Source organism: Mobula birostris, chromosome 25 (assembly GCF_030028105.1).
Source record: "Mobula birostris isolate sMobBir1 chromosome 25, sMobBir1.hap1, whole genome shotgun sequence".
Classification (NCBI taxonomy): Eukaryota; Metazoa; Chordata; class Chondrichthyes; order Myliobatiformes; family Myliobatidae; genus Mobula; species Mobula birostris.
Window position 1 is genome coordinate 24,137,526 of NC_092394.1, and position 25,216 is coordinate 24,162,741.

General features: G+C 38.2%; 1 protein-coding gene across 2 annotated transcripts in view; it reads right to left on the bottom strand.

Annotated features, from left to right (window-relative positions):
- aatf (apoptosis antagonizing transcription factor) overlaps window positions 1-25,216 on the bottom strand; it is a 106,309-nt gene that overhangs the window by 22,707 nt on the left and 58,386 nt on the right. Inside the window, exons 9-12 of one of the 2 annotated variants that reach the window (XR_011883132.1) lie at window positions 18,755-18,822; window positions 16,763-16,843; window positions 13,723-13,794; window positions 9,376-9,638 (exon numbers count right to left, since the gene is read on the bottom strand). Coding sequence is in view for 1 of the 2 variants with exons in the window: in XM_072243195.1 (XP_072099296.1) it covers window positions 13,723-13,794; window positions 16,763-16,843; window positions 18,755-18,822 (221 nt within the window). In the remaining variant the exon portion in view is untranslated. The remainder of the gene's footprint in view (window positions 1-9,375; window positions 9,639-13,722; window positions 13,795-16,762; window positions 16,844-18,754; window positions 18,823-25,216) is intronic. The other variant, XM_072243195.1, reaches the window with a different exon arrangement.

Genomic DNA, 25,216 nt, shown 5'->3' on the forward strand with positions numbered 1-25,216 from the left:
TCACATGCAGCAGTTATTTAAAATCCAATTCAATGGCACTGAATCACACTGAAGAGCGTGCAGCTATATTCCACTTAGCAAGTGAACTCAAAAACATTTGCTTACCGAAATACCTTTCCATTTCATTAAAACACTATGGTTGGTTTGACAATGTGGTGGACAGTAGCAGTGGCCAATGTAGCACAAAGCCACACACAAAGCACAAGATTGTTAACTTTATTCCAAGATTTATTTTAGCTATGGCAGTGGTATAATTTTATCCAGTTGCATCTTATACACTGAGCTGTGCATGGGATGGGGGAAAATATATCCTACAGAAGAGACAGGGGAGTAGTCCAGTCTGCAAATAGAAATACTGGAGAGAAAAAGAGAAAATCTGCAGATGCTGGAAACGTTACCTGTCATACAGCTTGGACATTTCAGTTTCTCAATAATGTCCTGGCTTGATTGCCCCTTTCACCTACATACTGCATACTTTGTCTAAACACTGAACCTTGAAAACATCCTGGTTTTTGGTGCACTTGTGATCATAGAACCTTAAAGAGAGCAAGGAATAGATTTCTCCCTTCCCCCAGTTACATCATCTGCTCATGAATATGGTATTGGATCACTCAGACAGACTCAAAGTTCAAAGTATATGTTATTAATTTGAGACAATGATTAAGAACTCATGTACAAAAGAAGAGAAACTGCAAATAAAAATAATACTGAGAACAAGAGTTGTAAAGAGTCCTTGAATGTAAGCTGTAGGTCATGGATCAGTTCAGATAGCGGTGAATGATGTTCTCTACTCCAGTTCAGGAGCCTATTGGTTGTAGGGTAGTAACTGCTCCTGAACCTCTGGTGAGGGACCCAAGGCTCCTGTACCTCCTCCCTTTTGGAAGCAGTGAGAAGAGGGCATGGCCTGGGTGGTGTGAATCTTTGATTACCTATGCTGCCTTCACCACTACTCTATACTGCACTGCTCCTTGTAAATGTGCTCAATGGTGAGGAGGGATTTGCCTGTGCCTGTATCCACCACTTTCTGTAGACTTTTCCATTCCAATGCAGCTAGTTAGGATATTCTCCACTGTGCATCTATAGAAGTTCGTCTAGAATTTGATGTAGAAGAGTCCCAGCACCACATTACTGTGCAGAAGGGTGGCTATCCAGTCAGAGATCTACTGGTTGTTTCCATCATCTGTAATAGAAGGAAACAGTCTGCTGTACATTCTATGATCATAGTGGAAGTCCAAGGCCAAGAACAAATCAATCCACATTAACCGGGAACATAAATAGGCCCTTCAGCTCACAATGTCTGCACTCAACATGAAGTCAAATTAAACTAAATTGCAAATGTTTGCACATGATCCATACCCTGCATATTCATTGGTCTATCTAAAAGCCTCTTAAATGCCACTGGAGAAAGAAAGGTTCACAGCAAATATTTTTTGTGTATATCCCAGAGATGCAGTGGTCCAAAATTCTACACAATGGAAGCTAAAAAAGATCAGAACTCTAATTATCTTAGTGGGATATAGCTCAAATACTAGAAACTAATGAGCTCAGAGCAAGTAATGCCTACATATTTTGAAATAATCTGTCTAAAAATGTTCCTCTTTACCTCGCTCCTGTGCACTGCAGGGAGCATCCACAAAATGGTTGAAAACTTTTTCGTGGACTTCAACAATGGGTTGGCTGAGGGACCGAACCTCTTTACTTGGTAATTTCTTCAATTGGAACGCAGTCAGTCCAAGCTTTTGGATAGCAATAGAATACCATAGAATTTTAAAGCTAGAAGGTCACATAGACTAGCATGCCTGTTCCAACTTTTTGAAGCAGCTGTCATACTACACTCATTCCTCTGCCTTTTTCCCCGTATTGCAATAATTTTCACTCTTTTCAAATATTCTTCCAATTCCATTTTGAAAGTTGAGATTGATTCAGGAGCCACTGCCATCTCAGACTGTGCAATCCAAGACATAATGACTTAAAGCAAAAATAATTCTCATCTCACCTCTGGCTCTTTTATCAATTATCTTAGGTCTTGTCCGCTGGCTACAGACACTTCAGCCAGTGAAAAGTTCCTTCTTATTTCATCGAACAAAACCTCTCATTATTTTGAATGCTTCTATTAGAACTCTAAAATAGCATTCGCTGCTCTAAGAACTGTTCCAGGTTTTTCTCATCTCTCCATGTAATTGAAGTCTCTTGTCCCTAGTATCATCCTAGTAAATCTCTTCTGCACTCTCGGCAAGGCCTTGACATCCTTCCTAAAGAGAACCGATCTAATGAATGGCTATAAATGACAAATCTGGTTTATTAAAAGTAACAATTACTTAGTAGCAGAAAATCAATATAGAAGATTTCACTTAACTGAGATATATAAAAAAATAACAAAAAGCCTTGATTTGAGTGTAGTTCAGGGAACCATTACTTTAATATTTTTGATAGTATTCAGCTGGGACTAGTACTTGCAACAATGGCTTGTACAACTTTTCATACAATGAGGTCTTTGAGTGATCAACTCCATTTCAGTGTTCTCTCTAAAAGTGCAGAGCTTGTAACAGACCATCTGAAATGGTCTTTCCTGCACAAATTCAAAATCAAAGCTAAAATATTTTTGAAAAAGGCTTCTCCCATGATTGAACCAAACTTGTCAAAAGGCTATGCAGGTTCAGCCAGATGCAAGACCCAACCTATTCCAAATTGGCAAAATTGATCATTTCCAAATATAACACAGTCATTATGTAAAGCTTTGTACAAGGATAATAAATTTGAAGTCACAATTTGCATGATTCTACTGCAATCTTTACCTACCACGTAGTAAGTTTAAGATTTTTAAGTTTTAAATCACAGCCCATCTCAAATCTTTACACAAAACAATCCTGTGGTAAGGTTCACTTACCAACTTTTTTCCATAAATAAAATTTGTCACGAGAAATTTTATGTGAATAATTTCATGTGAATAATTTATATTATAGCTACATTTACAATTCACAACTTGGGTCAGAGAGCTTCAAGGATAAATTTTACTAAAATTGTAAAAGTCATTCACTTAAGTTTGACCTGATAGTGCTTTTGGAAGATGATATCTGGGGAACATAGTGGAACTAAACAACAGGGACCTTCACAAAGTCTTTGACAAGGTTCCAAGAAAAAAATATCAAAAATATTGAGAGGTATGGAATTAGAATGCAGAAGACTGGATGAAAAACTGGATAGAAGACACTAAACAAAGTATAAATTATAGACAATTTCTTCGTAGTTAGAATCTGCCCTGGATCCAGTTTTCTTCATTATGTGTGCCCATGATTTGAATGTATCAGATTGTATCCAAACTTTCAGATGATGCTGAAATAGAAGCCCAATAGAATACTAGGTGTAAGAAGTGCAGAGCATTAAAATCTTGACGAAATGTCAAACAATATATTTATTTAAGGGAGTAAGTCTAGAGTTTAGTGCAAAGACTAACTGAACTACGTGCAATTGGACACTGCCCAGAATGACAAAATACCAATGAAAAAGACAAAAAAAAACTGGAGCTGTCTTCATTAGAACAAAGGATTTAATGTGTGTTTGGTAGAAGTGCTAAATAATTATACAAACTTGGACAAATTCAAAGAAGCAGATTGCTTCCTCTTCTTAAGTGGCCTGGAAGATGGATGCAAAATGATTGGTGGGCCCGAACAATCTGTTTCTGCGTGGTAATTTCTACCTAATTCTATCTAATAACAGTAAGCAGTTGGCCAATCTCAAAATCATGTTTCTGTAAAGTATGTCATTAGCCTACAGCTAGGATCTGGGTAAACAGCTAACATACATCTGCCAAAGAAGGCTGTTTGAAGCAGGATATTTCCTGCAGCCAAACACATTTCAAAAGAACCCTGCAGTTTAGGTAACAAGTGGAGAAAGTGTGGCAATAGCCTGGATTTTGTGGGTAACATGACAGCAAAAATACCAGCATATGTCACCAGTAAGAAACCAACAAAAATCACAAAAGTGGAGAAATAGAGAAACTAGATTTGCTATCAGATAGCAATTTTTTTTAACTTATCGCTAAGAAGTGTGAGACAGCTTTTAACGGCCATAATTAATGCTTAGCAAACTGCCTGGCTCTAAAGTACTAATTTCTTTAATTTCTACAGATGAATTCTTATAATTTTAATACTTTGACAAGTGTTTGAAGTTCATATGTGTACTTACCAATTTTTAGTACCATATATTATTTAAAAATCGTTAGAGTTGTATCTTCATTTCTCTGTACGCCAAGGAAATGCTTTTAAGGGATTGGCTGCTCTGCTATTTAATGACACCATAATCCTGATGACCAGAACTTTGAACATACTCTTCAAGACAATTGTCAGGTAAAAGAAAGTTCGTACCACAGTGGTCACTTGATTATTGGACCCTTCTCTGAAGTCAGCAGCAAATGCTGAGAATCTGCTATGGACTACAGATTCTGTGCCACAAGTCAAATCTGTCACTTCACTGACTATTACAAAATATTTAAAAGACTGATAGTTACAGCCATTTGGATGAAGTGCTTATATTGTTTTTACTCTGTTCTCGGGTTATGGCATAAAATTTGCTCTCAGGAAATTAAGGTGCACAGGATGCTCAACGCTACAATTCTAAACACTGTACATTGCTAGAGATTTTCACTTACAACGTCTGCTTTCAGAGTGACATCCACGGCAGCAATTTATTAATCATACTTGAAAAGCAGTTCCCTCCACTATCCTATCACAAGAGCAGCAATATTATAGCAACATCCGCAACCTTCCAGTGGAACTCCACTCTCATCTAGGCATAAAGTTTCGCTCCTTCATTGCCACAGGATCAAATTCCTGATTTTCCCTGTCTAACTCCACTGTGATCACATTACTCCCACAATAACTGCTGTGGTTCAAAGTAAAGGACCACCATTACCAAGTCAAGCAAACAGGGCTGCCCATTTAATATGTTCCAAATCCTATAAACAACATCATTTGATTTTCTTTTCCCAACCTGACGTTTCATTTTTGGAAATAAAATTTGGCATTACCGTTTTCCTAATTATATGATTGCTTCATGCAGTGTATAATTATGTATCAAGCACTGGGCAAAATAGTGATGGCTTGGTGGTCAGGTATTTCATGAAACTGAAAGGAAAATACAATTTCACAACTACAGGATTGGTCCATTTTAGCAATGTAGTTAAATGAGGTACCAGAGAAAATTTCACTACCAACGCGAGTCAACGGACTCTGCATCTTGGATTACCTAGAGATTTTTTAAAGATTAGCATTATTTGTCATATGTATATGGAAGCATACGGTGAAATGCATTGCTTGTGTCAAATTAAATTAATATATTGTGAAGTATCACCAAGCTTCTGGTGCCATCACATGATACCCGCAACACATTAACCCTAACTGTATGTCTTTGGAATGTGGTAAACCAGAACATCTGAAGAAAACCCACACAGCCACGGGGAAAACATACTAATTCCTTACAGACAGTGGTAGGAATTGAACTTCGATCTTACAGCTGGGCACTGTGAAGTGACTGTGCTAACCAGTCCACTACTGTGCCATCTGAATGGTGGATCACTGTATTCACTGATAAAAATTTATTTCTTGCTGGAAAAGTTTCAAATTTAGAAAGCATCACTTGTGGAAAGCTCAAAGGAAATATTAATCCAATTAACTGCATTTAAAGATTATCCAATTGAAATGAAAGAATGGCCAGGTCTGTATAATTTCAGCTGCTCTAGGCTGCAGTTTTCATCTGATGAAATCTGTATCTCTTGCAATCAACGTTCTGCGCCATTTTTCTTCAATATCAAAAATTCGTTTATTATTTCAATATTCAAAAATTCCTGTGCCATTTTTCTTCAATATCCTTTGCTTTCAGCAGATTGAACTTCCAAATCTTAAGGTTGCCAGTGATAAAATCCTTGGACATGGGACTCAAATGAAATGTCAAGCTGTTAGTGGGCTTATCAGATCATTTACTGAGAAACTATTTTCTCAATAGCTACTATTTTTGCATAAATACTATTGTGTCTTATGAAAATTGATTGCAAACTTAATTTAACCTATATCCATGCATACTTATTCTGCTCACGAAATTAGGGTGCAATTTATTTAAAACTGTTTTCGGAACAAATCACCATTTCCTTTGACAGGATTTTACATGCTCCCACCTCCCTCAACTTAATGACAATTCCACGGAAATGACATTGACTGGCAGTTGACAGACTAGTTAGCTTTCCATCATAGTTCATGCATCATGACCAGACACTTCCCACACTGCCAGACAAGTATCTCATAGCTGATGCGAAAAAAAGCCAGAAAAATATCATGGCCAAAGCAAACAAAGAAATGTGACAAAATTCCCCATGCTATATATGCTTTATATTCAGTTCTATTGATTACCAATTAATTTAACCTTACCACAGAACTGAAATTTTAAAACAGTGGCCAGTTGTCTTCCTCTTTAAACTTAGTTGATTGGCATGTCTATTCTGGATATAAAAATCAATAAATCCCATTTGTTTCTTTGTAAGATTGAACTATACTTTTATGAGAAATGAATGTGCAGAAATCAGCTATCGTTACTGGTGCACTACTGAAAAATATGCATGTATATGCAAAACACCATGGGCAAATACAGTAATGGGCCAGAACTTCCAGTAGTAGGGCATTTGTTAAAATATACATATTAAAATATGTGGAACGAGCTTCCAGCAGAAGTGGTTGAGGCAGGTTCGATGTTGTCATTTAAAGTTAAATTGAACAGCTATGGACAGGAAAGGAATGGAGGGTTATGGGCTGAGTGCAGGTCGGTGGGACTAGGTGAGAGTAAGAGTTCGGCACGGACTAGAAGGGCCCAGATGGCCTGTTTCTGTGCTGTAACTGTTATATGGTTATACATACATCCTTCAACTCAAAAAGATAGCGAACTTCATGAAAGAGCAAAGTGATAATAATGCAAAGGAAACAGAGCATCTGAAGCCTCAATGGGCTGAGTATCCCTCAGCCAATGAAATTTAAAGAATGTGGAATAAATAATTATGTATCAAAGAACACAAATTAAACAGGAATTGAATGGTAAAGAGCAAGTTCAGAAAGAGAGAAGTGCTGAAAAACTATTCAGAATGTTGCACATTATCTGAAAAAAAAAAGTTGGTGAATCAGGTTGGTGATTTTGTTTTTAAATCAAAGAAAGGCTGCCTGACAACTGACTAGGTCCTGGATTCTGTTTACATCTTAGACTCTGTGCATTGATAATTTTGCTTTTATGCAAGGATGAAATGAAAGAATGGATTAAGAAAAAGTTATAAATTGTTATTTTTTTTTAAATCCCTCAATTCACAATCACAGCTGATTCCATACAAGTATTAATTTCTGGTGCTAGAGGTTGAATGGAAATCAAAATATTTATCACACTATAAAAATTGTAGCTATATTTGGAATTACTAGCACTCAACACATAGTGGGCTTGGTCTACTGTACAAATGGACTGACAAGGTAGTGTAGTGGTTAGCACAGTCTCCTACAGTACCTACAACCTGGGTTCAATTTCCACTGTTGTCTGTAAGGAGTTTGTATGTTCTCCCCGTGCCTGCATGGGTTTCCTCCCATAGTCTAAAGACCTACTGGTTGGTAGGTTAATGGGTCATTGTAAATTGTCCCGTGATTAGGCTGGAGTTAAATCGGGGGTTATGGGTGGCATGGCTTGAAGGGCCAGAAATGGCCTAGTCCATGCTGTATCTCAATTTAAAATTGTTTTGAGGATTTGACTAAGCACATAGACAACTTTTTAAGGATGTGACTAAACATATTGATGAAGGAAGAGCAGTAGGTGTAGTATATATGGATTTCAGCAAGGCATTTGACAAGGTACCCCATGCAAGGCTTATTGAGAAAGTAAGGAGGCATGGGATCCAAGGAGACATAGCTTTATGGAGCCAGAACTGGCTTGCCCACAGAAGACAAAGAGTGATTGTAGATTGGTCATATTCTGCATGGAGGTCAATGACCAGTGGTGTGCCTCAGGGATCTGTTCTGAGACCCTTACTCTTCGTGATTTTTATAAATGACCTGGATGAGGAAGTGGAGGGAATGGATTAGTAAGATTGCTGATGACACAAAGGTTGGAGGTGTTGTGGATAGTGTGGAGGGCTGTCAGAGGCTACAGTGAGACATTGATAAGATACAAAACTGGGCTGAGAAGTGGCAGATGCAGTTCAATCCAGATGTGTGAAGTGGTTCATTTTGGTAGGTCAAATATGATGGCAGAATATAGTATTAATGGTAAGACTCTTGGCAGTGTAGAGGATCAGAGGGATCATGGGGCCTGAGTCCATAGGACGCTCAAAGCAGATAGGCAGGTTGACTTTGTGGTTTAGAAGGCATACGGTGTATTGGCCTTCATTAATCGTGGAATTGAATTTAGGAGCTGAGAGGTAATGTTGCAGCTATATAGAACCCTGGTCAGATCCCACGTGCAGTACTGTGCTCAGTTCTGGTCGCCAGTTCTGGAAGGATGTGGAAGCCATAGAGGGTGCAGAGGAGATTTGCAAGGATGTTGCCTGGATTGGGGAACATGCCTTATGAAGACAGGTTGAGCGAACTCGGCCTTTTCTCCTTGGAGCGACGGAGGATGAGAGGTGACCTGATGGAGGTGTATAAGATGATGAGAGGCACTGATCACGTTGATAGTCAGAGGCTTTTCCAAGGGCTGAAATGGTTGCCACAAGAGGACACAAGTTTAAGGTGCTGGGGAGTAGTTACAGAGGAGACGTCAGGGGTAAATTGTTTTTTTTATATATAACGCAGAGTGGTGAGTGCGTGGAATGGGCTGCCGGCAACGGTGGTAGAGACGGATACTATAGGGTCTTTTAAGAGACTTTTGGATAGGTACATGGAGCTTAGAAAAACAGAGGGCTATGGGTAAGCCTAGTAATTTCTAAGGTAGGGACATGTTCGGCATAACTTTGTGGGCCAAAGGGCCTGTATTGTGCTGTAGGGTTTTCTATGTTTCTATGTTTTTTTACAACATTCTCCATGATCAACTGTGATGGACTCAGTGGGATGCTGATTTTTGCAAAGCCATAGGGTGCAGTACAATTCCATCACTGATGCTTGAATACTATTTTCACTTAACTATGCTGCACTCCTATTTACCTGTAAATAACAAAAACCATAATTAGCTTCACTGACAACTGGCCTGGTGCAGTAATAGAAATCTGTAAAGTAAAAGTCAGGAAAACAGTCAGTGTCTAATAATTACAGAGAAAACCCTTGAAACGAGTTTTAAAATTATATTTCCTACCAAAAATAATTATTTTAAAGGATAACTTGAAAGTGAAAACTTCATAAAAAGTAAAATGTCACTGATACTCACTTATTAGAGCAAAAATATAATCAGAGATTCAAGTAGTTCTGTAGAATCCAGTGAAGGTTTCTAATGCTGCCATAATGCTCAAGTATTCGTATTTAAACTAGACTTTAGATTTCAGCTTGCACTTGAAAGTGCCTCCTTTGTCCTTCGTGACAATTACTGCAGGAAGACCCTGTGGCTCTGATTCTTTAGCGGATGCCATCTTTAATGATGATGTATGGGTGTCCCTTTCCTCCACGCTGCTGTAGGTCAAATGCATGACATCGCTGTATGTGTATCAACAAGCAAATTATAAACCGTGTCAATCTGAGTTAATGCAAGGCTATAATCCCTTTACAAGAGATCTAATATATGGCATGAGTTATGTTCATTTTGTAATCTGATAAGAATAGAGTGAGTTACAACAGTCTAATAAAAGAGTAATGAGGATCCTTAATGACACTGTTAAAAGGTAAAATAACTTAAAATATTGCTCTTGTAAAAACTGATTAAATCTCTGTTGCATACTTGCCCTGTCCATTGCTACTTGTCAGATAAGCCATAGATAAGAATATGAGAAAGGCATGTCACTGTTCAAGCACTGTAATCAGCTAAATTCAAAGGATGTATATGATATCTTTACTAAGTTGTGTGATATTTAGTAACGTTGATAAAGCAAATAAATAATGCTTAAAAATGATTTTCTGAACAGAAGATGGAGTTAAATCTGTTTCCAATTCTGAAGTGCAATGTTGGCAATGGAATAAATCATTGATTTTAAATTACTCCATGAAATCTGTCGTAACTTACTTGGCAGCTTTATCAAACTCTAGACCTTATCATCTCAACTCCAAGCCAAGGAGAGGATTCTATTAATTCAGTTGGGTTTGCATTCAACCCCAGATCAAAATAGTGGCACTCATTTCTCCTTATTACTCTAATAACCTACTTTTCACCCTTGATTGTAAACGATTAGCAAAACATTTCACTTATACACAGTTCTGTTTGTGATAGTGAATTGAGAAGCGATGACAGGATAGATCTCTGAAAATCACAGGTAAAATATTTTTGAGGAGCTCTTAAGGAGGACTGGAGGAAGGAGCAACAGACAGCCTTCAGTTATGGAAGTGACACATGCAGCAGTGTCTCATCACAGAGACGGCTGTAAAGAAGTACGAATTAAATCATACAAGTGAGAACACAGTTAAATCACCCAGCTAGATAGGTAACACAGCCATTGATAGGATGCTGGGATTTTCCTTGTCATAAAAGTGTGGAAATCCAACTAAAACCAGATGGCTCTAAATTCAAACATCACAGTTCAAACTTCTCTCAGACTGCTAATACATTGGTTTATAGTGTAGAAATAGTTAGATTAACAGCCAAAATCATACAACTCCCCTTCAGAAGGTTGTAATCTCAACTCATCAACTTCCAGTCAGTCAAGCCCATTTGTTCTATTATCAAGTCATGGTGTTCCACAGAAGTTTATTCTACTTTTGTCAAGTAGAAAAGGAAATGGGAACAACAAAACTAAAATAAATCTTTCCAGGATTTGGATTTGTTTCCACCTGGCCATTTGTGCATAATTAAAAATAGTCATTATTCTATTCCTTTTCATACAGGAATGAAAATCTGAATTACAAATCACAGTGAAAATGTCTGCTCTAGCCAGGGCTGTTCTGACATCCAAATTATAAGTGATAGTGGTAAATAACCTGCAGGAATAAGTTGTTGATATTATTTGAATATATGAAAGTTGCAGAAATGGAGAAATTAATAAAGAGAAATAATTAAAATTAGCCACATTTTGGTTTTTAGAACATTGTCTGATTTTAAGTACGTTTACTTTAATGACATAAAATTTTGATTTTAAAGGATTTTTTTTGTAAATTACTGACATTCTGTTGTAATAATAACAGCTGTATCTACCATCACATATATTGTAATACCCTTGTATGCAGTGTAGCCAAATTATAAATTTACACATTATTAGCTACCCAGGTCCAATGGACAAATGGCATCATGACATTCTGGAGTTCACAAAAATATCTATTCAATTCCTCACTGGCTCTGTACAGTAGGGCAAGTATATTTTTACAAAGACATTTGACTGTGCTTTCAAGGAACTTGAGACTCCAATTCAGATCTATTTATCACATGTACATTGAAACTTAGTGAAATGTGTCACACTGGGGGCACCCCAAAAGTGTCACCGCACATTCCAACGACAATGTAGCATGTTCACAACGCACGGTTGAACAACACCGAACACGACAAGCAACAAAAGAACAAAAATATTTCTTGCTGAATTACTACAATCTGAAAATTGTCTTCCCTTTATGATGTTTTCGTCTGACGCAATCCAAACATGCAACTTTAAAGCAGCAGATTTTGTTTAAATGATGCCTATAATAATCACCCATGAACAATTTCCAAAATTTGGAAGGCCATGGCATTTCAAGCCACAGGAATTACCACTGATGCTCACATTTGAATGTCTAACTTTGCTCTGGTGGATAAAGCTAATTCCAACCATATCTCTTCCGCTCAAGAAAGCAAAGGACAGAGACTGCAATTTTCTGAGTGCTGCAGCTAAAGCTAATAATACACTACTGAATAAAGAACATTTCCATCAAATAAAGCATATATTTTAAAATTCTGTTTAACCCAAGCATCTTTCAAATTTGGGGATATGACCTCGACTAATAAGTTCAATCTTCAGTGAACTTCTCATTTTTACATGCAAGTATAATATCAAAATACAACTTGCTACCCTGGAATGAAGAGCTGCCTACACCACTAACTGCATCTTTTCATTGGACTCTGAATGGTTTCCTACAATATCTGAAAGCGGGTAGTGACTGATGACTTCTCTGAACAGCATTACCATGCAGGTTCATTAGTTGCTCACCTTATATGCAAACCTTTTGGTTTTAATACTTCTTCAGAGATGTAAAGAGAATATGACAATTAATAGGAAAGAGTTGAGTAACTAACAAGAAACTGGTCTCACCTTATTTTTCAGTGAAACCTACCCTTTACTTGTACTTGTCAGCATTAATCAAACCAAATTATAATGAATGCCAAAAGCTATATATTACCAGTTAATTTATATTCAAGGGTTCCCACTTATTCTGAAACCACCTTGTTGAGGACAATGGATAGTTAAAGCAAGTGTTCACAGCAAAACCTGGGAGATTAAGAAGTTTTTGCAACATAAATACTTAAATAAGAGCTGGGCTCATTTACAGCAAAATAATCAGATTTCACCTAATCTGGCTCCATGTGATTAGTCTATAACCAGTTGTCTATTATGAATGAACAACATTCAGCACTTATTTGCCAATATCACTTTTCACAAACTCAGGGGATGGTATGGTAGCATAGAAGTCAGTGTAACACTACTGCAGTGCCAGTGGCCCAGGATTAATTCCAGCCATTACCCGTAAGGAGTTTGTATGTTCTCCCTGTGACCATGTGGGTTTCCTCCAGGTGCTCTGGTTTCCTCCAGGTGCTCTGGTTTCCTCCCACATTGCAAGGCAAAAAGATTAGCAGGTTAATTGATCACATGGGTGTAACTGGAGTGGTCTCATTGGGCTAGGATGTCTTGTTAGCATGCTGTATATCGAAATCTAAATCAAGACCAATAGAGCAAAACACGCAATAGGCATGTGGATAGAGGTTAAGTAGGGAGTTTTATTACTTGTATAGTCAGGTAGTATAATTTGGCCTTCTAGTTCTTGAGTCTGTAGTGTCAGGTTTGAGGAGAAAATTTTTTATGATCTCTTGAGCTTTACCACAACTTGCCTTAATAAGCAACAATTTACTCATTATTGGAGTGAAAAAAATCACCCAAAATATAAATAATACATTATTTAAGAATTAAATTTCTCATAATTTAATACATTAAAGGCACACATTTAAATAAAACACACTGGGCTTCGAAGATATCCTTACTCAACAGTAACCCACTGCAACATAGAGCTATTGCAGTGTGTTCCCCACCCATTATGAAGAATGGTAGTGTTTTTACATAGCTTTCCAAATGCAACATAGATTTTATATTATGTCTTCTCATCTTGCTCTGCAGCATAACACAAAGGTGATTATAGCTCAGTGATGGGAGTCAATCTGTATGACAATGAACCTTGGGCCAATCATAAATTTGCAATTATTTCTCTTTTACTGGCATTATAATTAGAAGAATGAAAGAAGCAAGATCACTTCAGTAGATCTTGCTCGGCTATACTTTGATGCCAGTGACAAATGGTGATCTGATAACAAGAGAAGGGGCAGGTGATGGGTTGAAGAACAGGTCAATATCACCATGCCATGAGACACATTTGATGTCTGTAATTTATTACGTACCTTGCATCATCGTTCATTGTACTCTGGTCAATAGGTGCCATGAAACTCACTAATTTGTTATGAACGTGGAATCTGTTGGAAACAATTAAAATGTTATTCCTTTCTGATTTTATTTTGTGCAACGGTAATTCTGGCTTTTCATAGTCTTACATTAGCCTGGTGGAGTAACAGTATGGTAGAATTATTATGCCTCTGTCAACTGAAGACAAAAAATGTACATAGATACTGTAACCTTTACAGATTCAATCCCGCAGTCAATACTTTCTAAAGCTCTGATTCTCAAACTGTTGTCATGTTTGTCACACAGGAATTTTGGTATGGACTGTTTTGATAGTGTGATATAGCTCAAGCAAACCAATTTAAATTGATAGTTATCCCTTTCAATACATTAGAATCAGATAGCTAAAAAAAAATTAAGGTATCTAATTTGCCTCAACTTGTTTTAAATTCCAGTTAAGTTTGCAGAAAATGGTCATTATCATTAACCTTTAAGTTAATAATGCCACTGATTAATAAAAATATACAGGTTTACATTGAGAACTTTATTAACCTAATAAATTCTTAGTACTAGGAGGATGGTAGGATGAGGGGTGCACAGTTCTGGGTGAATGACAGATCATTGCAGAGAGATTTAAATTAGCAAACTTGTTGCTAGCAGCTTTCAGAGATCAATACAGATAAATATCTGGGAGAAGGGAATGCAGAGATTCTGCACATTACAACCATTCAGGCAGCAAAAATTTGCCCTTAGATATCACAAATCACTCCCAAATATCTGAGATGGCTTCTCAAGGAATTTACCAGTTCCCCTCTACCACCACTCTGCTCTGTCTAGCGAAATTAGTCCTTACTCTTAATAATTTCTCCTTTGGCTCCTCCCACTTCCTCCAAACTAAAGGTGTAGCCGTGTGCACCCGTATGGGTCCCAGCTATGCCTGCCTTTTTATTGGCTTTGTGGAACAATCCATGTTCCAAGCATATACTGGTATCTGTCCCCCACTTTTCCTTTGCTACCTCGACGACTGCATTGGTGCTGCTTCCTGCACGCATGCTGAGCTCGTTGACTTCATTAACTTTGCCTTCACTTTCACCCTGCCCTCAAGTTTACCTGGTCCATTTCCGACACCTCCCTCCCCTTTCTTGATCCTTCTGTCTTGATCTCTGGAGACAGCTTATCTACTGATGTCTACTATAAGCCTACGGACTGTCACAGCTACCTGGACTATTCCTCTTCTCACCCTGTCTCTTGCAAAAATGCCATCCCCTTCTTGCAATTCATCCCTCTCCACTGCATCTGCTCTCAGGATGAGGCTTTTCATTCCAGGACAAAGGAGATGTCCTCCTTTTTTAAAGAAAGAGGCTTCCTTTCCTCTACCATCAACTCTGCTCTCAAACGCATTTCTCCCATTTCACGACATCTGCTCTCACCCCATCCTCCCGCCACCCCACTAGGAATAGGGTTCCCCTTGTCCTCACCTACCACCCCACCAGCCTCCAGGTCCAACATATAATTCTCCATAACTTCCGCCACCTCCAACAGAATCCCACCACAAAGCACATCTTTCCCTCCACCACCACCACCCCCCCCCCCGGCTTTCTGCAGGGATCACTCCCTACACGACTCCCTTGTCCATTCGTTCCCCCCCCATCCCTTCCCACAGGCAACACTTCACCTGTGAGTCGGCTGGGGTGATATACTGCATCCGGTGCTCCCGGTGCGGCCTTCTATGTATTGGCCAGACCCGACGCAGGCTGGGAGACCGTTTCGCTGAAGACTTACGCTCTGTCCACCACAGAAAGCAGGATCTCCCAGTGGCCACACCTTTTAATTCCACGTCCCATTCCCATTCTGATATGTCTATCCACGGCCTCCTCTACTGCCAAGATGAAGTCATACTCAGGTTGGAGGAACACCACCTTATATTCCATCTGGGTGAGCCTCCAACCTGATGGCATGAACATTGACTTCTCTAACTTCTGTTAATGCCCCACCTCCCCTTCATACCCCATTCGTTATTTATTTATTATTAATTTTCTTTCTCTCTCTCTCTCCCCCCCCCCCCCTTTTTCTCCCCGTCCCTCTCAATATACTCCTTGCCCATCCTCTGGGCTTCCTCCTCCCCCTTTCTTTCTCTCTAGGCCTCCCGTCCCATGATCCTCTCATATCCCTTTTGCCAATCGACTTTCCAGCTCTTGGCTCCATCCCTCCACCCCCACCCTTCTTGTCTTCTCCTATCAGTTCGGATCTCCCCCTCCCCTCTCAAATCTCTTACTATCTCTTCTTTCAGTTAGTCCTGACGAAGTGTCTCGGTCCGAAACGCTGATTGTACCTCTTCCTATGGATGCTGCCTGGTCTGCTGCGTTCACCAGCAATTTTTATGTGTGTTACAAAAATAAACCTTTTTTAAACTCCTGTTTCTTGACACATCCGTAGACGTGATTTTACGTTACAAAAAATCAGAATATGGATCGTGTTCAGGGAATGCAACATCCACCTTCTCCATCCACTCACTTTGAAAATAACATGGGGATGACTGTAAAATACTGAATGGGAAGATCTAATGGGGGAGAGGTGAGTACGTGTTTTGTTATTTTGAGAAAAATTTCAAAAAGATGAATACAGTAATTGCATCAATTAAAATGAATAAGGAAAGATTAAGAAATTAAAATTAGTAATCACAAGATTAACTGTGTGTGTATTGTAGGAAATCTGGTACAACTGGTCAGGAATTGAATCAGTAGCACCTAAGAACTAACATTATCTTGGGGAAGGAGTTAAAATATACAAGTTGTTGGGAGTAGGAATAAGTAGAGAAAAATTAGGAGGGGCGGGATAGAAAGATGAAGTGAAAGAGTGAATGGAAGGTCAGAAAGGAAGAGAAAAAGACAAGAAATAAAGGAAAAATACATCAAACCCTTTTAAAAATATCTTATCCCTTACCAATGCAGCCAGTGTTGAGCTCTCCTTTGTACCTAACTAACATATTTCTTTAGGTATTTTTAATGGATCCTGGCTTTAAAATTTGCAGGTTCAATTTACCTTATTTTTCTGCCCTTGCTTGCTCTGGTATCCACTTTCCTCTTAATCTTACTTCGTAGTTTCTGAATAGCGAGCCATTGTCTATATAAATGAATATATTATTATTGAGATGGAAGTGAAAAGGAGGAAACAATAACCTACAAAATTATGAAGAATATTCCAGGTCAGGTATAACTTAAATTCACACTTTACACAGTTCCTACATGATGACATATTGCAATTATCCACCCAACATTCAAATTATCTACAAATATGCTTACCAGAATGAAAATAACCACCATACACTGATTTCTTGTGTACACCACTTCCAAATCTTTATCAATCCAGGGAGCACCCTTCACTCAATGCTGACTTTGAGGAATTCAAATGTGTTGAAGCAAAGTTTTATGTACGATGACCATGAGAGAAATAAACAGCTGTTTGAAAGGTAACCACTGAACAGCAGATGACAAATACAACAATTTCTTACACTGCAGTCTAAAATTGGAAAATAATTCTCCCAGCCTTCCCTACTATGTTTCAGAAGGCACTGACTTTTGCTGATACAGTTTACTTCTATCTGTACACCATATTCAGATAATAAGTAGTGATAGGTTATTTTACATGGAAAACAGGAGTATAGCTACGATATCTTAATGCTCCTACTGAAATGCACACATTACAAAAGTGTAACAGGATAGCAATTAGAAACAGAAACCCCATCTAACTATTTTCTTTCCTATGTGGTCATATCCTATTGACCATTTGTGTTCTGCATCTGAATTTGTACATCCATGATTTTGGTTTGACCTGTACAACACACATCCTCTTCTCATGACATATCAATAAATATGCCTTTTGCTTCTTTTACCCACCAATCAACATAAAAACTATTTATAATTAGTCTACTAGATTCACCAACCAAAATAAATAGGTTCTGTACCCTAATGAATTTTTTAAACTTACATCATCCCTCAATCAATGCATTCAAATTGAATTATACTATAACCAAATATCAAAATGTACTTGTCTTAAAGATGCCAGTTTCTGATTTTTAAATGGCTGATTATGAATATGCAATTAACTCTGCAGAACTATCTTGTAAGAACCCATGTGGTACTACAGCCTTCAAAAATATGACCCTACACTCACTCATTGGGAAATGTTTTTGAATTGCATTAAAATGTCCGATTACTGTCACTTCAAAGTCTATTAGTTCAAGATGAGGATAATGATATGAGAAAGGGTCTTGTTAGGTAGTAATTAATAATTATTTTTTTCTATTTTGTAAACTGTCCAAGTTAAAATTCTAACATTGATAATTCTATGCCTACCATTGGGAGTGAGGAATATATCTTGAATGTTAGGCTTTGAAAATGATCTGCCAGTTTCTGAACAACTCATTCCAAACTCCACAGTCAACAAGAAAGATCAGTTATAGTGTTCAGCTTGATAATATTGTATTTTACCAGTTCAAATACAGTATTCAGATGCAAAAAGAACACTTCCTCTCCTTACATACATAAAGCAATCATTTTCACCAGATTTAAAATTCACATTAATGCAGTTAGTTTAATCACAGTTCAAGGTGTTTGAGTCTTTGGCCTGTTTTCTTCAATGCTAACAATGAGCTTCTGGCTGCACGTGTAAATTATGTTTATGCTCAAGATATCAAGTGCTCCTAATTAGCTGGTCTAAGTCAAAAACAACAATTTATAAAACAAAATTTAAAGTCCATCTTGGAAGGGACAAACAATTTTAATTTCCATTTCCATAGCAATTGTCTAAATTGCACTGGCATTATTTAATTAAATAATCTAATTTATTCTGAAGTGGATATTGTAAATAATGAAGTAAACTAAATGGCGACCGTAAGGTCATAATTTAGAATTCAAAACAGAAAATTTTAAACTTAACTTTCGATAGTTACAGAATTTTATATGAAGTATGTTTTGAGCAATTCTCTGCAGATGAATCCAGCTTTAATAATTAGTGCTAACTTTCAACACTTACCGACCCATTGCAATCTGATCATTTGGGTCAACTGCATTAGTTTTTCGTTCAATTAGTTCCCTGAGGAGCTGCACAAAACATAGAATAAAAATACAAGTGATTAGATTACAAATTTTAGAAACTCTCTCTTAAGCAGTCTCATTAGTTTCCTCTAAGTTACAGTGGGGCAAACAGGTAAAGCAATGCAAAAACGTCGCCTTCATTCACAACAAACGTACAAATGTGATAGAAAAACTAGGTTAAAAACTAAGTTACAGCCACAATGCAGAGCTCAACAATAGTTCAATAGGAAAATTTTATCCAGTGACAGGTCAGATATGTCCCTACTTGGCCAATCGATCAATATTAAAATCTGTACTAAATCTGTTTGGAGCTGGACAGAAGATAAGAGAATGATTGTCTGATGCAATAATACATGATGCCGATGCTTTTTTTCTGATTTGATCTGTTTAATTGAAATGTTAATGAACTATTTAATGACTAAATTAAAAAAAGCAATCTAATAATCATAATTCTGAACTAAGCAGAGGAAAGATTCTTTAATTATTGGTAAATTATTGACCTTGACTAAGGATTCCCAACCTTTTTTTAATGCCATGGACACCTACCATTAACCAAGGGGACCATGGACCCAAGGTTGGGAACCCCTAGCCTTGACCTTAAATGGTCTCATTTCAAACCATCCCAGTCAAAACCCGTAACTGAACATGCCTGAAAGGAGCTTGCAACTGAAAGTTGTGCCTGTGCAGAAATGATTTTCAGGTGTTTGTTTTTTTTTTTTTTTTTTTTTTTTGGAGTACTTCTAATGAACTTTGCAACCAATTACTTTTCAAAGTACACCTGTGCTTTGGACACAGTAAAGTCCTTCAGTTTCATTTGGTTGCATTATACATATCAACAAATAACCAAGTCATCGTTTTAAACTTTTATTGAACACCATTCTCAGACTTGCCTGGATGCGATTAATGCAACGGAGTAATAGATTAGATTAGATTAGATTGAGGACACTCAGCCTCGTTTATTGTCATTTAGAAATGCATGCATGCATTAAGAAATGATACAATGTTCCTCCAGAGTGAGATCACATAAAAAAAAGGACAAACCAAAGACTAACACTGACAAGACCACATAATTATAACATATAGTTACAGCAGTGCAAAGCAATACCATAATTTGATAAAGAGCAGACCATGGGAACGGTAAAAAAAAGTCTCAAAGTACTGATCGACTCCCAATAGTCCCCGATAGCAGGCGGCAGAAGGGAGAAACTCCCTCTGCCATAAACCTACAGGCACCGACAACTGTCGATGCATTGGAAGGACCCGACTACCGCCGACTCTGAGTCCGTCCAAAAACTTCGAGCCTCCAACCAGCCCTTCGACACCGAGCACCATCTCTGCTGAGCGCTTCGACCCCGTCCCGGCCGCCGAGCAACAAGCAAAGCCGAGAACTCGAGGCCTTCCACTCCAGAGATTCTGGATCACACAGTAACAGCAGCAGCGAAAAGGGCATTTCAGAAGTTTCTCCAGATGTTCCTCCATTCTCTCACATCTGACTCCATCAAATCAGGATTGTGCATGGCACCCTACTTGACAGATTGCAGATATCATTCACTGGAGTGGCCGCGCAAGCTGCATCGCGTCATCTTCTCCTCCTCCTCCCGCCATCTTCAGTAAATATAGTGTGAGAAACAAAAGGTGCATGTCCTCTTCCTAGTCACTTTTGAGCAAACACTGAACAAGTTTAGGCTTGGCTAAGTTTGGATAAAAGGCCACCTGGCAACACCAAGTACAGTAAACATGCTGCCTGGGGAAACAAGTAATCCAACGAACGGTTTAAGTTCAAGTCCTATCAAGAATACGAGATGCCCTGCATCGTTTTGCTAAACTGATTTGTGGCATAGTGTATTTGCAAAATATCTCACCACTTATTCTGAATCAGAATACAACTCTTTGGCAAGACCCTGTACTTACTCAACACTACCATCAATTTCCTCAACTTTTCTCTATTTCCTCACTTGCAGACTCCAGTCAGTACGGATTGGCAACATCTCCATCAGCACAGGTGCACCACAAGGTTGTATGCTTGGCCCCCTGCACTACATGCTTTATACCCAAGATTGTGAGGCTAACTACAGGGCCAATGGCATATTTAAGTTTGCTGATGACACCACTGTTTTTGGTTGAATCAAAGATCGTAACAATTCGGTATTTAGGAGGAAGATTGAAAATCTGGTTCAATGGTGCCACAACAACCTCTCACTCAACATCATTAAATCAAAACAGCTGCTAATTGACTAGAGGAGGAAGAAACCAGAGGTTCATGAACTAGTCCTGATTAAGGGATTGGAGGTGGAGAAGGTCAGTAACTTAAAATTCTTTGGCATTAGCATATCAGAGGTTCCGCCCTGGGACCAGCACGCAAGTACCATTTTGAAGGAAGTACAGCAGCACCTCTACTTCCTTAGAAGCTTGCAGAGATTCAGCGTGTCATCTAAAACTTTTACAGACGCACAGTGCAGAATATCCACTCTAGTTGCATCACAGTGGGGTATGGAAACACCAACGCCCAAGAATGGAAAAGTCTACAAAAAGAGAAGACAGCCCTCCAGTCTATCACAGGTAATGCCCCCCTCACCATCAAACACATCGACAAGGAGCGCTGCCAGAGAAAGCACCATTCATCATCAAGGACACACACCATCCAGACCATGCTTTCTTGTTGCTGCTGCCATTGGGAAGGAAGTTCAGGAGCCTTAGGTCCCAAACCACCAGGTTCAGAAACAGTTATTACCCTTCAACCATTAGGCTCCGAAAGCAGAGTGAATAACTTCACTCACCTCAACTCTGAATTGATTCAGCAACCTAAGGACCTACTTTGAAGAACTTGACAACACACTTCTCAGAATTATTTATTTACTTACTGGTTGTTTGTCAGTCTTGACTGTGTGTAGTTTTTTATTGATTCTCTTATATTTCTTTGTTCTACTGTGAAGGTCTGCAAGAAAATGAACCTCACGGTAGTATATGGTGACATATACAGACCTGGATAATAAATTTACTTCGAACTTTAGGTTACAAACAGAAAGGCTTGGTCTAAATGAGTGGATCATAAGGGAATGATAGGGGAACTTTTCCTAAAATTAGATTTAAGCACAGAATAGCAAATGCACTATTTTATTCTGAATTTGACTGTGCCATACCTAATTTAGGTGTTCAGTGTAGAATCATAATAATATAAATTATTATTGAGATGGAGCATGGCACAGGCGCTACTGGCTCTTCGAGCCACGCTGCCCAGCAACTCCTGATTTAACCCTAGCCTAATCACAGCAGAGTTTGCAGTGACAACTAACCTACCAACCAGTATGTCTTTGGACTGTGGGAGGAAATCTTAGCACCCAGAAGAAACCTATGCAGTCACAGGGAGAACATACAAACTCCTTAAGGCAGCGGTGGGAAATGAACCTGGGTCACCCGTGCTGTAAAGCGTTGTACTACCCACTACGCTACCATGGTTAAATAGAAAACATCTGGTTTGCTAACAAACATAAAAACTTTTAAATTTATGCATGACTTAAAAGTAACTAGTTATTGAAGCACAATCCATTATGTATCAGCTTTCTGACTACTGACCTTTAAAAAAGTGCAATGCGCTGAACCAAAATTTGTCAGTCTTGCAGTCCCATTATGAAAAGAATGTCCATCTGATATATATTACTGGTTTAATACATTTTTGGGATTACACCAGTATTATTTTATTAATTTAATAAGTCACTACACTCACTATATTACTGGAACATACCTTCCCTGCAAAGCTTATTCATGTGACCTACTTCCAACATCTCTCTGGCAGACAATCTGTCAGTTTATCTATTGTTGTTCATCATAGTCACTCCTGGCAGCTAAATAAAAGATTACAAATCCACCAATGCAAGGGCTTATGACACTGTAAACCCACATAACACTGCTGTTCAGTAAACTTGTGCCCTTAATCATTGCAGCAACTTCAGCGACAATCTCTGCCAAATCCCACTCAAGAGAAGAAATTAACCAGGTCAGCGAAACAGGTGGAACAGTATGTCTGTCAACCACTCTCTTCCCACAATTACTTGTACACAATGAAGCAGTAATCTTTACAGATCATCTCTCTGAAGAAATGCATTGAAAACTGTAAAGAAAAATGAATGTGCTACTGCCTTGCGGCTCAGCAGATGTCTGTGGGTGATGTACAAGGCAGGGATGAGCTGTCGTAGAAATCTGTCAAGGTTTGGCTAAGTGATTAAAGCCTCCACAGTCTAAGCACCATATTTAGAATCTACAGGAGTCAAGACTTGCACCCATTCCTTGCTGCGATGCCAGATGTTGGCTAACGCTTCAGTTTCTATTTACTCCACTTGGACAGAATGAGTTGGCACAGCAGCCACACAATCTGGAACATTCTGCAGTTGCTGTGTTAACAAGTGTCAGGCATCGTTCAACCAAAAGAACATCAGAATGTCTCTTAGTTGCTGCCATTTTAGAGGCACTGAACCCTTTGGGGATTGATGAGCACTTTTTTTGAACCAGATCGCACTTAGTTTACACTGCTAAGCTTCACTAGCTACTATAAACTTACTCATACACCTTTGTTAACTCTTTTAGAAAAACAGCTCCTGTTAAAGGGTGAATAATACCCAAATGTAACATTTATTTCAAATTACAAAATGAGTTACTGTTATAGAATAGTATGAGCTAATACACTTCAAACTTTCTCCAGAGAGATCTTCCAGTGTTATTTTATATTAATGTTACATAATTTTATGTTGGAAAAGAGAATTTCACAGACAAGAAAGGAACAGCATATCAAAACCCACCAAATTCTCAAAAACAAAAAATCAAGGACTAATTGTTCTGTGTGTTTTTTAAATTATAAAGGTGCTGATTTAAATCTGCTGATGGTTCAATTCATGACAGAATAAGCAGTTGATTTATATCCACCAGGGAGGTCAATGTTCTGTCATGTCTCAGCCAGACTGATATGAATGCTACAATTGCCCTTATACCTTGTGTTTGAAAAGGAAAATACAGTAAGCGTTTGCAACCCTGATCATTGTAAAACAGCTCTTGCTGGAGCAAGTGTAATACAGAGAAATGGAAGGTGAAAGCAGCACTATATTAGACTGGCAATTCTCAGTTTCTGGACTGATATGGGGTAGACAGTTACATAAGATTACATGAAAAGGAATAATTGCCTCAATGGAAAAGGGGTATGAAGAAACAAAACAGAATGAACAAAAAGGCATCAATAAAGTGTAGCAGTCTATTGCTGTTGTGTATCACTCGATGGAGTCACGTCAAGGAACCTTTAATGGCGTAACGTATTTAATAAGGTAGGGCATAGTTTCAATTCAAAAGCACCAGAAACAGAAAATAAAATACCTGAAATTAATTTACTATATCAAAACTAGAAAAATACTTTTTAATCTAAAGAAGCATTTTTCAAATGAGGTTGTAAGAAACATGAATAACAGACTCCCCTACTTCAACGAGATTAAAATCAGAGAAACCAAGCAAGTGCTTACACACACTTTATTCCAGCAAACATCAGGCACGTTGCAACTTCTCCAAGTAGTCCTATGTTTCAAGTACTAAAAGGAGCCTTTTTAAAATGTAGCCTTTCTCGTGAAAGTTGACTAAAGCAAATAACCAGGTGCACATAAAGTAAAAGTTGTTTTTTAAGTTGTATCCAACATGTTTTACATAAGGGATACGTAAAATATGTTATTTGTTATCATCTCTTATGTAAAATATTCAATATTATCACATAAAATTTTCCATAAGAGATAGCAAAGAATAAGGGTCAAATATTTAGAAGGTGGTGAACTCTATTATTTTCCTCACATTTCACCCCGCCTCCTGTGGTTCATTTACATCAGCTGCCCCAGCAGCATTCCATTTAATATATACACATACACACACACACACACACACACACACACACACACACACAGTCTGAAACATATGGCAGCAAAACTCAGTTGCTTCTGTTTACTATTCTTTATGTAAACCAGGATTATTCACTGAACAGCTATTACGGAAGAGGAAAAGGAAACAGACCAGTCGTTTAGTCATTTTATCTTTCTTGAATGGAAAGAAAATTGATCGAATTTGGTAGCCCAAGCTGCAGAAATATTACCCACTTTTCCGATAATAGTTCCCATCATACAAAACATTGTTTTCCAGTAAATGGGTATCTTCCAATTGTTCATTGCTTATAAGAGTGACTGAACATAATTATCTGAATTGTAATCCTGAATCCAGGGACAAACAAGCAGACTAAAGGCACAAGGTTATTTATCCAGTGATTTCTCTCTCGTTGTGAAGTGGATATCCTTTCATTCACCCCCCCCCCCATAATCTTTTAGGGTGGGGGAGGGGAAGAGTGATACAGAATTTGGCATTCATTAATGTTAATAATCCT